This window comes from Entelurus aequoreus, linkage group LG06, assembly GCF_033978785.1.
Source record: "Entelurus aequoreus isolate RoL-2023_Sb linkage group LG06, RoL_Eaeq_v1.1, whole genome shotgun sequence".
In the NCBI taxonomy this organism is placed as follows: domain Eukaryota; kingdom Metazoa; phylum Chordata; class Actinopteri; order Syngnathiformes; family Syngnathidae; genus Entelurus; species Entelurus aequoreus.
In genome coordinates this window covers 64,177,106-64,193,722 of record NC_084736.1, presented here as the reverse complement: position 1 = coordinate 64,193,722, position 16,617 = coordinate 64,177,106, and the positions used below count along the sequence as shown (strand labels likewise).

Sequence of the window (16,617 nt, the reverse complement as noted above, 5' to 3'; positions counted from 1 at the left end):
TCCGAACTCAGTTTGTAAACGATCAATGAGTCCATACAAAGCTAAGAGCCGGAGATTCAAGAAATACACGGCGCACTTACCCGTGTAAAAAATTGTCCGAGGGATGGCACCTTAAACGGTAGATTTGTGAGGCCGAAACGGGGCTTAGGCAGGGGTGTCCAAAGTGCGGCCCGGGGGCCATTTGCGGCCCGCAGCTAATTGTTTACCGGTCCGCCACACATTCTGGAAATACTATTGTAAAAATAAAAAAGAACATTAAAAAAAGTGGAATGAGGTGAAATCTAACGAGAAAAAGTTGCAATGTTGACACAAAAGCTGCCATGCAGGCTGTTTTTTCTTTCTTTTGTCTTTCTTTATTTTTCTTTTTTTGCCATTGCTCAAAAAAAAAAAAAAGACAAAAAATCCATGTTATAATGAATTATTTTCAGGGCTCCAATTACTTCAAATATTTCACTTTAAAATGTTTTATGTGGTAAATATTGCATATATTGTGTAGTAGCCATATAAAAACATCAGAGTTTTCTTTGACAAAAGCGCATAAAACAAACAAAATAATTGTTCCAGCATAAAATCGACAGATATATCTGAAGTTGATCTCGTAACTTAAGTGTTGAAAGTAAAAGAAAAACCTAATAAAAAATGTATCACTTTAGGAGTGGGAAATTAAATAATTAAAATCAATGGTGTCCTGCATTATTGATCTTTTAGGGCTCTAATTACTAAATATTGCATATTTCAGTTTTACTATAAAAAAACTAAGTTGTTTTTGACAGAAAAGCCATAAAACATTTTTTTAATATGTATTACTTTATATCAACTTGAAGTTGATATAGAGATTTACTGTAATCGTTAAATAATTTAAAAAAAATAATAATCTGACTTATTTTTAACATTTTAATGACTGAGACCCTTTATGGTCCCCGGGACCCCTAAAGGTAAAATAAATAAAAAATCCATATATTTTGTTATGGTTTGAGAATGAAAAATATCAAAATGGCCCCCACATGCTTTAATTTTTCCGTGTGCGGCCCCTCAGTGGAAAAAGTTTGGACACCCCTGGTTTAAGGGGTTAAACGACTTAGTGTAGACATAGCCTAAGTCTGCTTTAGACATCATTCCCTTGATTTTGGCAATGTTTTCCGGTGGACATAAGCTGCTGATGTTATTGACTTAATGTGGCTGTTAAAGTTCAAGTTGAGGTACCACTGAGTTCATTTTGACAAGCAAAACAACTGAAGCACAGGCAAATGTTCCAGAGAAGCCGCAAGTCCTGTAATATGATTCCCTGGCATACGCACGTTATGAGATGCATAACTGAAAAGGATGGCAAATGTTTAAATACTTGGAATAATGTCACGCTTAAAGAGACAGTTTGCATATAAAACGCACTCATGGCTTGTAATTGCTTTAAGTTACACGGAGAGCTGAGTCATAAATTAAACATGGAGCGGATCCTATAAAAGAGAAATGAGTGATGGCTGTTGCCTTCATGAACAGGTAGGTACTGTATGACATTCCCCAAGTGCCTTGTTTCACACAAAATTATACAGAGGACAATGTGTGCACAGTACAGTAACATCATATATACTGTATATAATAGCAGTGTATTGCATTGTTTCAGCCAAAATAATACGACAGAAGAGACATGGGGGGACAAAGGATGAACCGACCTAGGACGAATCATCCAGATTTTCCACGCACACCGAGTAAAATGTGGATTCAATTTGATCACAGAGACCAAAATTGCGATTTTGTGCAGGCTCATTTATAAGTTAATCGTGTTATCTTTGAGATATGACTGTTATCTGAAGGTGATTGCTTCAAGCCAAATGAAAATCAGTGCAGTGGGACAAAAGGATCATTATAACACCTCGCAGACAAGATGCCGGATAGTTCTCATGAGCCCAATTAATGAAGTATGAGAAGCTCACACAGATGTTTAACTGAGCTTGATTATGCAGAGTAGAACGAGGCAAGATAGATATCATTTGAACTCGTTTTCTCAGGGTCTGTATCAAGGTACTGTACAGTGCGAAGTATATTATAAGCTTGCACGCCAGTTTGTTTACGTAACAAATGTTTAAAAAACAAACATATTTAAATAGATTTTTTAAATGATTGCTGTCTATTTAATGTGATATTAGAGCTGAAATTGCAGGTCGGTGGGATTGGTGAGAAACTAAATAGTTACAACCACATTCCTCCACTTTTGAAAAGCTACTCAATTGTAATAACTCAAATTCGGTATACTATCCTCCGCAATTACAACTGAATGAGGACTAAAAAGAAATGTAAATTCGATGCAATGGTAAATACAATGGAAAATCCAAATGTGAACGAATACCACGTTGTGGGATGTCCCAATCCGATATTGCTTCAAAACAAGTATCGAATGATATCGGCTTGCATGTCAAATCTCCAATATAAGTCATGCAGCTTGTTTACTTGTGCAAAACTGGACAAACAGTTAACATATAAATGTCCTCAGATAAAAACACAAGTTTGACATTTCCTTGTATTCTATCCAAGTCGTGTACACAAAGTAAACATGAAAGGTTACCAGGAGCTAGCAGCTACACAACAGCTAATACCACAATAGCACACAAGCTAGACATATGTTTTAAGTGTCCATAATTAAACACTATTGCAGTCTAAAACATGGTATTTGTCAATATAAATAAGTAACAAGTTGCATAGTACACACAGATACAAAGTCTCCGTGGCAGAAGCATATTAGAAAGTATCTAGTAACAAAATTGTCCGATATTGATTGGTGGCCGATTGATCAGTACGTCCCTAGATTGTAGTTCTGTGAGAAACAATCGGGTCAGAAAATTGAACTTCAAGGGATTTGATTGTAACTGTGAAGAACATTTTTTCTTAATGGCAAATGATTCTGCCTGGGTCAATAGGTGACATGGTGAGAAACATTTCTTTTAATGGTTTACCTGGAGGGTTCTACTGGGACGGAAAGCCCATTTACCAATTTGTGACAATTAATCTATCAATTGAACCCTTTCTGCACTTTCGGCATCAGGATCACGACCCACGTCAACACGTCAAATACCTGTAATAGACGTAGTTCTGTGATCCACGTGGAGAAAATACAGGAGTAAAGGAACAATCTGCCAAAATGATCTGTGTGGAGTGGGAGGTGAGCTCGCTCTATTTTCCATTTGTGTGTGAGTCCTTTATTGTGGCAGATACAATAAGAGTCACGTGAGAGCACAACAGCTGCTCACATCTGGTATAATGAGCAGACACCTTGATCTAAGCAAGGTGTGTGTGTCAAAGAGAGCAAGCTGAATTATATATGACACTGTAAGAATCAGGGACAAATACATATTATATTAAGTAAAGCAAGCAAGCTTTGAAGAACTCAATGCATATAGTTTCCTTGAAGTGTGGTGTCTTGTTTATAGTCACTGATACAGTTTATAGCGGCTATGCAAAAACAAAAAAAGGGTTTTGTTAACCGCTTAAACAGTTGACAAGACTCAGAGATCGACACAATCCTGCACCGGAACTGACAAAGTTAGAATCAAATCATTGAAACAAACCATTAACGGTTAGCAGCCTACCCAGCGAGTCTGCCTGACCACAGCACCGTCAGGTAGTCTCAACGGAATGCAATCACACACGTCCAAGCATTGAACATTTATCCATATAAATGTTAAGAAGATGTAGATGATGTTTTTGACGGGTTTCTGTTTGTTCTGTCTAGTTTTGCCTCAACAAACTAAAAGGTCGAGAAATACCTTTGGTACGCAGACATCACTTGTTGACTTCTCTGATCCGTCACTCAAATATGTCCATGTGCAACATAAACAACAATTTCCTAGTTCCTATTGTTCCCGTAGGAGACACCTACAAAAGTCAACTTTCTGAGGTAAATGCTGAACAATATTATTACATTATTTCATAAAAGTACTGTTTGTAGTAAAAGCTATTGCAATGTGTTTGAAACAAAAGGTGTTATCTAAAAGTTTGTTTTTCTTTTAAAAGGCATGTTACTGTACATATCAAGAGTGTGTCGTTTTTGAACGGGCCATGCACGGATTAAATTGATTTAAATTAATTTCAATGAGCGTGGCCGATTTGGGAATCAAGTTTTTTGAGTTACGAACTTTGTCGTGGAACTTTGGAGGTTAATTTGTGTCTTTAACACAAAAAACGTTTTTTTGTTATTTTTTTTGACGTTTTTTTTTTTATGTACCGTATTTTTCGGACTATAAGTCGCAGTTTTTTTCATAGTTTGGCCGGGGTTGCGACTTATACTCAGGAGCGACTTATGTGTGAAATTATTAACACATTACCGTAAAATATCAAATAATATTTATTAGCTAATTCACGTAAGAGACTAGACGTATAAGATTTCATGGGATTTAGCGATTAGGAGTGACAGATTGTTTGGTAAACGTATAGCATGTTCTATATGTTATAGATATTTGAATGACTCTTACCATAATATGTTACGTTAACATACCAGGCACGTTCTCAGTTGGTTATTTATGCGTCATATAACGTACACTTATTCAGCCTGTTGTTCACTATTCTTTATTTATTTTAAATTGCCTTTAAAATGTCTATTCTTGGTGTTGGGTTTCATCAAATAAATGTCCCCCAAAAATGCGACTTATACTCCAGTGTGACTTATATATGTTTTTTTCCTTCTTTATTATGCATTTTCGTCAGGTGCGACTTATACTCCGGTGCGACTTATACTCCGAAAAATACGGTAACTGAATTGTTTGCATTTGAATTTTGTGAACTGAATTGTTTTACATCAAATTATGCTGACAATTTCATAGAAAAAAAATTGTTAGCAAAATGAGTGTGTTTAAAAAATGCAGTGTTTTAAAATACAATGTTTGAAATTTCAGTGTTTACAAACTCAGTGTATAAAAATTCAGTGTTTGAAAACCCAGTGTTTAAAAATTCAGTGTAAAAATAATTCATTGCAGAAAAATGTTCTGCTTCAAAACGCAAGATCCATTCATCCATCCATCCATTTTCTACCGCTTGTCCCTTTCGGCCATTTCCGGTCAATTAAGACTGAAGCAATCGATACTGTCTCAGAACCAGCCAATGACGTGTCACGTTTAAAGTCACGTGACACGGGTCTTAAAAAGAGGCAGGGTATGCAGCTTTACACGCCACAGGCCATGTAATCTACTGTATGTGCATGGATCCCTTTTTATGAACACTTTCTACAATGGAGGTTGATGTGCATTTGTGAGGAAATCCCAAGATTCCGAAAAAAAAAAAACATAAAAGCTGATCACACGATAATGACTAATACTGAAAATGTTATCAGACCATCTCAAAAACAAAATTACATTTTAATTTTTTTACTAAATAAGACTCAGAATGTATATAAAAACTACAGAATGTGGGATTTATTATATTAACTATGTACAATAAAACACTGAAAATTGTGAATATACTGTATGAATGCTACTGCAGCCCACCTCCTTAATCGACATATTTTATAATCGGGAAAAAACAACAAAGATGCAACAAACACGGCGAAATATAAAGAGTAAAAGAGTATAAAAACATCCACATATTCGATATAATATCTCTGTTCTGCAGAACTTTGTTGTAGAACTCTGCCTCTGTCTGACACTTACATCTCAGGCTTGCTGCTATGTAAACAAGCCCCGCCCACTCTCGTCTGCCTGGAGAAGAGCTTCCTATGGTTACCGTAGTAACCCATATGTCAGTCAAAAGCGCATACCCCACCATTGGAATCATTTCTATAGTTTGAAAATATCCAGCGGGCTGGATTGAAATGTTAATTATGTTGTATTATGCCAAGGTAGCCTAGGTAACCGTGTCACGTGACTTCAAACTTGACACCTCATTGGCCGGTTCTGAGACAGGATCGATTGCTTCAGTTTTAATTTAATTTCTGGAAGTGGGTCTTGCTTTTTGAGGCAGCAAATTTTTCTACAATTCTTCAGCACTGAGGTTTTTTTATACATTTTTATACACTGATTTTTTTTATATACTGAATAATTAAACACTGAATTTTTAAACACATGCATTTTTTTAATATACACAACATTTTTAAACACTGGATTTTTAAACAAATGCATTTTGTCATCAAATCTTTTGTTAATGAAATTGTCAGCATCATTTGATGTAAAATAATTCAGTTCACATAATTTAAATGCAAAGAATTTAGTTACATAAATTCAGTATAAAAAAAAACTTTTGTAATAAATACACAAATTAACCACAATATGGAATGCAATGTAAATTGAGGTTGCACAGTAAATCATGATCATATAAGTGAAAATTAATCTTATTCTCGGCAAAACACAAAGACACTGAGATAAAACTGTGAGAAGTATTGCTGTTGTTACATAACTGAAAAAATTAATAAAATACAATACATAAATCATTTAAGAACTACTTTCCTGTTCAATCAATCAATCAATCAAAGTTTACTTATAAAGCCCTAAATTACGAGTGTCTCAAAGGGCTGCACAAGCCACAACGACATCCTCGACTCAGATCCCACATCAGGGCAAGAAAAAACTCAACCCATTGGAATGACAATGAGAAACCTTGGAGGGGACCGCAGATGTGGGGGACACCCCCCGCCCCCAACCCCAAATTTGGGTATCAATCGGATACCAAGTCGTTACAGGGTCATACATCGGTCATATTCAAAGTCCTCATGTGTCCAGGGACATATTTCCTGAGTTTATAAGCATAATATAAAATAAAAAAAAACAAAAGATGATGTGATGCCAAAAAATATCGACGTAATCATAGTAGTATCGACTCGATACGCTACTGTACGTGGTATCATTATAGTGGATGTCAGGTGTAAATCCACCAATGGTGTTTCTTTACATTGTCACGCCGGTGAGCTACAGTGTGTAGTATAACCGGTACTTTTCAGAGGCGGTATAGTACCGAAAATTATTCATTAGTATCGCGGTACTATACTAATACCGGTATACCGTACAACCCTAGTTCACACTAACATGAAAAGATAAAATACATGTTGGCAAACAAATTGGAGTTGACCTGCAGTTTGAAGGTAGCCAAAAAGAGGCACATTTCAGTTTTAGATAATCAAATACTTTGTTAAAGGAGTTTTTCAAGTATGAAGTCCCCAAGGTTTAATGTTTCTGTTTCCAATAAATATGTATGAACGATTTAATTCCTGAGAGGGGCCGGATTAACAAGGCTGGAAGGGACAAGGTGCTCTCCTCGTCTACCTTTCACTTATCAGGCCCGACTAATGCTGGTTATCCTCGCTGTTTACAGGTCTAACATTGATTATAGTCCCAGTGTGCCGGGAGACTCTCTGAGAGGATCATTGCTCTTAATCCTTCAACCTAGCGGACATCTTTTCAACACACCTTGGATGAGGTCTTTAGCTGGTAGCACCAAGCTGCGGGGACTATGGTAAACAATTAAGAGATTAAAGGGCTCCAGTCCTCCCCTACAGGCAGGACTCATTCCAGTCCATGATGCTTCACTCTGGGCTTGCACCCAAACCCTTTTCTTGTTTTGGTTCCAGTAAAGGGCTTATGTACTTGACTAGAGACTCCATTCTTTATTCTCTTAATACTTACTCAACAGTTTCCTCGCATGTGCAAACACACTTGAAGAGAAAGAACTTTATTACCAAACAAAGTCATCCATAGGCCAGCAATTGTCCAGTTAAACGTACAAACCCTGTTTCCATATGAGTTGGGAAATTGTGTTAGATGTAAATATAAACGGAATACAATGATTTGCGAATCCTTTTCAACCCATATTCAATTGAATGCACTACAAAGACAAGATATTTGATGTTCAAACATATAAACTTTTTTTTTTTTTTGCAAATAATAATTAACTTTGAATTTCATGGCTGCAACACGTGCCAAGGTAGTTGGGAAAGGGCATGTTCACCACTGTGTTACATGGCCTTTCCTTTTAACAACACTCAGTAAATGTTTGGGAACAGAAACATTTTTTAAGCTTCTCATGTGGAATTATTTCCCATTCTTGCTTGATGTACAGCTTAAGTTGTTCAACAGTCCGGGGGTCTCCGTTGTGGTATTTTATGCTTCATAATGCGCCACACATTTTCAATGGGAGACAGGTCTGGACAAGAGGCAGGCCAGTCTCGTACCCGCACTCTTTTACTATGAAGCCACGTTGATGTAACACGTGGCTTGGCATTGTCTTGCTGAAATAAGCAGGGGCGTCCATGGTAACGTTGCTTGGATGGCAACATATGTTGCTCCAAAACCTGTATGTACCTTTCAGCATTAATGGTGCCTTCACAGATGTGTAAGTTACCCATGTCTTGGGCACTAATACACCCCCATACCATCACAGATGCTGGCTTTTCAACTTTGCGCCTATAACAATCCGGATGGTTCTTTTCCTCTTTGGTCCGGAAAACACGACGTCCACAGTTTCCAAAAACAATTTGAAACGTGGACTCGTCAGACCACAGAACACTTTTCCACTTTTGTATCAGTGCATCTTAGATGAGCTCAGGCCCAGCGAAGCCGACAGCGTTTCTGGGTGTTGTTGATAAACGGTTTTCGCCTTGCATAGGAGAGTTTTAACTTGCACTTACAGATGTAGCGACCAACTGTAGTTACTGACAGTGTGTTTCTTAAGTGTTCCTGAGCCCATGTGGTGACATCCTTTACACACCGATGTCGCTTGTTGATGCAGTACAGCCTGAGGGATCGAAGGTCACAGGCTTAGCTGCTTACGTGCAGTGATTTCTCCAGATTCTCTGAACCCTTTGATGATATTACGGACCGTAGATGGTGAAATCCCTAAATTCCTTGCAATAGCTGGTTGAGAAAGGTTTTTCTTAAACTGTTCAACAATTTGCTCACGCATTTGTTGACAAAGTGGTGACCCTCGCCCCATCCTTGTTTGTGAATGACTGAGCTTTTCATGGAATCTACTTTTATACCCAATCATGGCACCCACCTGTTCCCAATTAGCCTGTTCACCTGTGGGATGTTACAAATAAGTGTTTGATGAGCATTCCTCAACTTTATCAGTATTTATTGCCACCTTTCCCAACTTCTTTGTCAGATGTTGCTGGCATCAAATTATAAAGTTAAAGATTATTTGCAAAAAAAAAAAAGTTTATCAGTTTGAACATCAAATATGTTGTCTTTGTAGCATATTCAACTGAATATGTGTTGAAAATGATTTGCAAATCATTGTGTTCCGTTTATATTTACATCTAACACAATTTCCCAACTCATATGGAAACGGGGTTTGTATATTTCAGACTTATAAACACGTTTTACATTTAGCCTGAGTCACTGACCGTGTTCGGGCAATTAGCTAAAGTTACTTGTTACTTTCCCATAAAAAGTAATTGAATTAGTAACCAAATCAATCCTTCAGAAATGTAATTAGTTTACAATATCTGGCAATTGAAACTTTACCATGAAATTGTCATCGACCTTTAGCCAATGCTGATTGGTGGAGAATGAGAAAGTGATATGTGGGTGTGTCTAGAAGACTGTAAGATGGTGTGCAATCTGGAGATAAACAATATTGGAACTAGTAAACACTGCTGTGGATGTGCTAAGGTCACAATAAAGTTAAAAAACACGTGTCAGAAATTGTGAGACTCTGATGTGTTAAAAGAGTGCTAATGATTTTGTCACTAGTGCAAAAATAATAACAAAAAAGCAACAGTGTAACAAACATTTTAATAAAAATTTCTGTGTGATAAACTACTCCAGATTTAAGAACTTCAAGCACAATAGTTTTTAATCTCGACCTGAACTAATGTGGTCTACATGGTGTGTCTTTAATGCAATTTCACAAGCCCAAAACTATGTTATAATTCATCTTTATACAACATTTATATTTTAATTACATTGTTGTCGTTGGCGTTATTTTGCCTTGGTGACAAAATGATTAAATGATAATGACATCCCAAGTAAAAAGCATCAGTCTTGTATCCACTATCAGTATCGGCCACTTTTCAAATTGGAGGCTTTGGCCTCATAAACATCAGTAGGTGCTCGACAAATCTTTTTTTACGTACGGGTTGAAAATGATGGATGGATGGATTGCTGAATGCACGCACAAATCTTCCACGGCAGAAGTGAATCAAAAGCCACAGTCAATATGTTTACACACACACAAGTCTGAACACAAACACACACATTGTACTGAGACACAGATTTGATTAAATACACACAGTTCGAGATACGCATTTGCAAATTGTTTTGCTACAACAATACTTCCATAGTTAGTAACTGATGGTCTCGTGCCGTGGTAAAATAATCAAACGTCTTCTTCTCCGACAACACCGTGTGGTTCAAAGCAACAGTTTTGGCCAACAAAAATAAATAAGAGTGATACCTCACACATCTAATACACAAGCTTCATGCCTCTATGACAACTTAGTGTGCTGTCAAATTACAGCCTGCATTCAGTTCAATGAGATAACATTTCAGCGAGTGTTGATGTTTTGGGAACACTGTTAGCAATTATATAAAGGACGAGTGACCATCCCAGAAAAGAAACGACAAGATGTTATAAACAATTTGTGACAACGTTCCCTAGACATGGTTTTACAAATGGCCTGCTGCATGTTTTTCTCCCGTCCTTAACACTCTCAGAGTCACAGTTGAGTGACGGAGCGACCAGTGACACGACGCATCATCTTTTTGGGTGGGACGAATGCGTCTGTCTCAAATATTGTCCACACCTGTCTCCATCTAAAAACAGCAGTACGGTCTTAAACGCACGCCAATACTTTGTGGAAGTTCAGTTCAGTTCGGTTTTCAGTTTATCTCGAACATGCATACGATTCCAGTTGTTTCATTACAGCACGTCCGAAAAGGAGTAGGAAAAAGCAGAGCATATTTAATCCTACCCCTTTTCATACTATAGCAATTTTATCCCATTTCCTTGTTCTCTGTAACAGAACAGTGAATAAATAAATAATAAATCAATAATATACCATAGTAAGTAAACAAATATTAAATGGGGGTATAGCTCGGTTGGTAGAGTGGCCGTGCCAGCAACTTGAGGGTTCCAGGTTCGATCCCCGCTTCTGCCAACCTAGTCACTGCCGTTGTGTCCTTGGGCAAGACACTTTACCCACCTGCACCCAGTGCCACCCACACTGGTTTAAAAATGTAACTTAAATATTGGGTTTCACAATGTCAAGCGCTTTGAGTCACGAGAGAAAAGCGCTATATAAATTGAATTCACTTCACTTCACTAAATACATCATTAATCTAAATCTAAAAAAAAACAAAAGAAAGAAAAAAGGTTTCAAGATGCTTATCATAGTTCTTGTTCTGTGTACTTTGTGAACACTTGTAGTTGAACAGTCTCTTAAACGGAATCATATTGGTGCTTTGTTTGATTTATTTGATTAATCCGTTCCATAATTGAATTCCACATACTGATATGCTAAAGGTTTTAAGTGTTGTACGAGCATACAAATGTTTTGAATTAGATTTTCCTCTAAGGTTATATTTCTCCTCTTTTGTTGAGAGGAATTGTTGTACATTCTTGGGTAACAGGTTATAGTTTGCTTTGTACATCATTTTAGCTGTTTGCAAATGCACCAAATCGTTCAATTTTAATATTTTTGATTTAATAAATAAAACATTTGTATGCTCTCTATATCCAACATTATGTATTATTCTAACTGATCTTTTTTGTAACACCATTAGTGAATGAAGTGTACTTTTGTAGTTATTTCCCCATATTTCTGCACAATAACTCAGATATGGTAACACTAGCGAGCAGTAGAGAATATGAAGTGATTTTTGGTCTAGAACATGTTTTGCTTTATTCATTATTGACATGTTTCTTGCTACTTTATGTTGTATATTTTTTACATGAGATTTCCAGTTCATTTTATCATCTATTGTTACAACCAAAAATGTATTTTCTTTTACCCTTTCAATATCTACTCCGTCTATTTGTATTTGTGTTGGACATTCTCTTCTACTGTTACCAAATAGCATTATTTTAGTTTTACTGACAAGCGAGTGAAAGGAAGTGAAACAAAGTGATCGACTGCAGCAAACCCGGGAAAAGTTTGTTCATGTTATTATTACTCATACTGTAACGTTAATATTTCAGTTCGGCGTGGTGATGGAGCAAATGGTAAATGGGTTATATTTGTATAGCGCTTTTCTACCTTTAAGGTGCTCAAAGCGCTTTGACTCTATTTCCACATTCACCCATTCACACACACATTCACACACTGATGGCGGGGGCTGCCATGCAAGGCGCTAACCACGACCCATCAGGAGCAAGGGTGAAGTGTCTTGCTCAAGGACACAACGGATGTGACTAGGTTGGTAGAAGGTGGGGATCGAACCAGGAACCCTCAGGTTGCTGGCACGGCCGCTCTCCCGAGTTTTGTGCTCATACACATTGACCTCTGGCGGTGACGGGCACGTGCTTCACAGGGCTGTTGTCTGCCGCCGGGATTGTGAAAGTGCTTGATTTGATATGCACCATAGCCTGCTTTTTAAAGGCCTACTGAAACCCACTACTACCGACCACGCAGTCTGATAGTTTATATATCAATGATGAAATCTTAACATTGCAACACATGCCAATACGGCCGGGTTAACTTATAAAGTGCAATTTTAAATTTCCCGCTAAACTTCTGGTTGAAAATGCCTTTGGATGATGACGTATGCGCGTGACGTAGCCAGTGAAACAGAAGTATGGATACCCCATTGAAGCCAATACAAAATAGCTCTGTTTTCATCTCATAATTCCACAGCATTCTGGACATCTGTGTTGGTGAATCTGTTGCAATTTGTTCATTGCATTATGGAGAAAGAAGCTGAGCAAGCAAAGAAGACAGTTGTCGGTGCGAAGCGGCGTATTTTGCGAGGGAAGTCAGCAACACAACACAGCCGGTGTTTCATTGTTTACATTCCCGAAAGATGCAGTCAAGATCGAAGAACTGGGACAACAGAGACTCTTACCAGGAGGACTTTGACTTCGATACACAGACGCAGACGCGGTACCGTGAGTACGCAGCTGTGCTTCCAAACATTTGATCGCTTGCCCGTACGTGCGTGTCACGTACGTAACTTTGGGTAAATATATAAGGTTTATGAACCTTGGGTTAGGTGAACGGTCCTTTCGGCTGAGTGATGGTGTGTGTTGTGCAGGTGATTGAATTGTATTGGCGGGTTAAATGGACGGGAGCTAGGAGCTAGGAGCTAGCATAACAAATACCTAGGTGTTTGTTATGCGGGATTAATTTGTGGCATATTAAATATAAGCCTGGTTGTGTTGTGGCTAATAGAGTATATATATGTCTTGTGTTTATTTGCTGTTGTAGTCATTCCCAGCTGAATATCAGGTCCCACCCACCTCTCACAGTATATTCCCTATCTGAATTGCTTCCACTCCCCACTAGTCCTTCATTTGCACTTTCCTCCTCCACAAATCTTTCATCCTCGCTCAAATTAATGGGGAAATCGTCGCTTTCTCGGTCCGAATCGCTCTCACTTCTGGCCGCCATCACTGTAAACAATAGGGAACTTTGCGGAAATGTTCAACTGACTACGTCACGCTACTTCCGGTAGGGGCAAGGCTTTTTTTTGTCAGATACCAAAAGTTGCGATCTTTATCGTCGTTGTTCTCTACTAAATCCTTTCAGCAAAAATATGGCAATATCGCGAAATGATCAAGTATGACACATAGAATAGATCTGCTATCCCCGTTTAAATAAAAACATTTCATTTCAGTAGGCCTTAAAATGTTGATATCACCTAATTTAATGGTGCCAGCCAAAATCGCAGTTTTAATTTTAAAAAATGTAATTAATTGTGCAGCCCTAGTTCACCATATACTGTATGTTTTTTACTTGGTCCATACCCAAGTACTGAACTACCAAGTGTGAAGACAGCCTCAGTCCATGCGGATCTAAAGTGTATTAAATCGCTCTGCAGTGGTCATCTGAAGTGAAATCATTGCTGGATTTGTTTGCCGGCTCATTAGACTGCTTCAGTCTGATTACTCATGCAGTCAGGCTAATGATGATGCATAAACAGAAAGCACACATTTTAGTCACAATCTTGGCTTTAGTAAGCTATTTATAAAACCACTCAGCTTTGGGGGGAAACTGCTTAGTCAGGGCCAGGCTCACAATGGCATTAGTGTTGGATGCTCATTAAGATAAGAGACTATCTGCGAGAGCGATCAGACTGACTGACAATAAGATACGCTGAGACGGCAGACATCAGGCCTACGAGAGGCGAGGTAAGTACATGACACCTGCAGTCAGTCGCAAGACAGATAGAGCTGACCTGCCTGCACAATGAGTAAATAGTGACAAGTAAAGTCAGCCATACATGCTTATTGACTGACACAGTAGGATAATCCCAGACATTTTGCCACTTGTGGGACAAAATCTATGGAGATGGCGAGACAGACCCGACATGGAGGCGCCCTTAACTGACACATACCCATACATAAACAGCATGCTAATGATTGACTTACCCCGTAGAGGAGATTTCATGGCAGCTTCTACCATGCCCACCAGTAGCTGCAGGCTCTTGGGGTCTTGGGCCAGGCCGGAGGCGAAGGCAGCCAGTGCGTCGGCATGGCGACCGAGGTACTGAAGGGCAACACCCTGTCGGAAGTATGCCTGTGGAAGGGGAGAGAGGAGACAAACTTAAGTCATGGCAGTATCGGGTATATTTTACACACCATGATTCGGATTCTGGGCAGCACGGTGGAACAGGGATTAGTGCATGTGCCCCACAATACGACAGTCCTGAGTTCAATCCCGGGCTTGGGATCTTTCTGTGTAGAGTTTGCATGTTCTCCCCGGTTACTCCGGATTCCTCCCACCTCCAAAGACATGCACCTGGGGATAGGTTGACTGGCAACACTAAATTTGCCTTAGTGTGTGAATGTGAGTGTGAATGTTGTCTGTCTATCTGTGTTGGCCCTGCGATGAGGTGGCGACTATAACTATCATGGAAACCTCATGTCAGACACATTAAAACAAAAATCTCCAAAAGCCTCTCAATTATAAACAAAGCGAAACTATACCTCAATGAAAATGCACTCCGTACTCTATACTGCACCTTGGTACTCCCATACCTTACATACTGTGTTGAAGTATGGGGGAATACTTACCACTACACAATTCATCCTCTGATCATATTACAGAAAAGAGCAGTGCGGATCATTCACAACGTTGGCTATTTAGAACATACTCATAACCTGTTTATGCAATCAAAGTTGCTCAAATTTGATGACCTTGTTAAATATAATACATTAATAATCTTATATAAAGAATTAACAAATTATTGCCGCCTAATCTACAAAAATTTTTTATAAGACGAGCGCAGGCTCAGAACTTGAGAGGCTTTGGATATTTCTCATTGCCGAGAGCTCAAACCACTCGTAAACGTTTTTGTGTGTCTGTATGCGGAGTAAAACTATGGAACAAACTCGATTTACAACACAAGCACTATTAATCGATTTAAACTATTATACAAACATGGGGTCTGGTTCAAATATAGAGATGAGGGTCTTTAATTTGACCTGCTGTTGTACTCTGTCTCAAAGTGTTAACATGTGCTCAATGTTTCCTTACCATTATTGCTATGTTGTCTATTACCATTGTTGCTATTTTGTCTATTACCATTGTTGCTATGTTGTCTATTACCATTGTTGGTATATTCATTATTCCTACATTGTTGATACAAATTATTGTTACAGTGTAATAATTATTGTTACCTGTGGTAAGGCCACTGTGATACAACATCTGTATTATAATCCTTGAACAAAGTAAGAGTGAAACTCATGTGAATAATCACTGAATGGAGAACTGGGGGTGGGATTAAATAAGTTATCTTCTTCCCACTCCCTTTCGGGCAAAACTGGACAATCATGCATTACATACTATACATTACCTTTTGCACTATATTAATTTATATTATTATGTGCTGTCAACATTGTACTTTTTATTATTTTTTTTTTTATGTCATTGCCTGAAATAAATAAATAAATGAAATGAAATGACTTGTCCAGGGTGTACCCCGCCTTCCGCCCGAATGCAGCTGAGATAGGCTCGAGCACCCCCTGCGACCCCGAAAGGGACAAGCGGTAGAAAATGGATGGATGGATTCGAAATCTCACATGTTGATAAAAGCCCTCTACTTTATAGTGACAAATGGCGTGTTCTATTTAATTGGATTATACTTTTTACACAAATGTGCTGCATTTGAGCTGGGTGGCTTCTTGGGAAATCCAGTTGTCTCACATTTCTAAATAAAAGACATTAATAGTGCACCGGTGCTAAAGGAACACTTCAGAGAGAGAGAGAGAGAGAGAAGGGAGAATGAGTTATTCCAGTCGTCCCATGGAGCACTGAATAATGTCCATAAATACTTAAGAGTGAGCATTTCCTTTGTCAGAGCGTTGTTATAAAGCAATAACACAAGTGCACAGTACAAGTGCGAGGATGCCTGATTTTGTTGTTGAAGCAGACACACATAACCGGCATTTGTCATTCAGTCACATTGTTGACAATAGAATAATTACATAGCACATAGCCTGACATCCTTCTGCAAGAGTACAGACCCAAGTCGGCACCTCGTGGCT

At 38.4% G+C, this 16,617-nt stretch overlaps 1 protein-coding gene across 3 annotated transcripts in view; it reads right to left on the bottom strand.

The window, feature by feature from the left end:
* Positions 1-16,617, bottom strand: part of LOC133652447 (tetratricopeptide repeat protein 28-like) — a 605,917-nt gene that overhangs the window by 219,132 nt on the left and 370,168 nt on the right. For all 3 annotated transcript variants that reach the window (XM_062051209.1, XM_062051210.1, XM_062051211.1), the window contains one exon: positions 14,500-14,647. In XM_062051209.1, the coding sequence (XP_061907193.1) occupies positions 14,500-14,647 (148 nt within the window). The remainder of the gene's footprint in view (positions 1-14,499; positions 14,648-16,617) is intronic.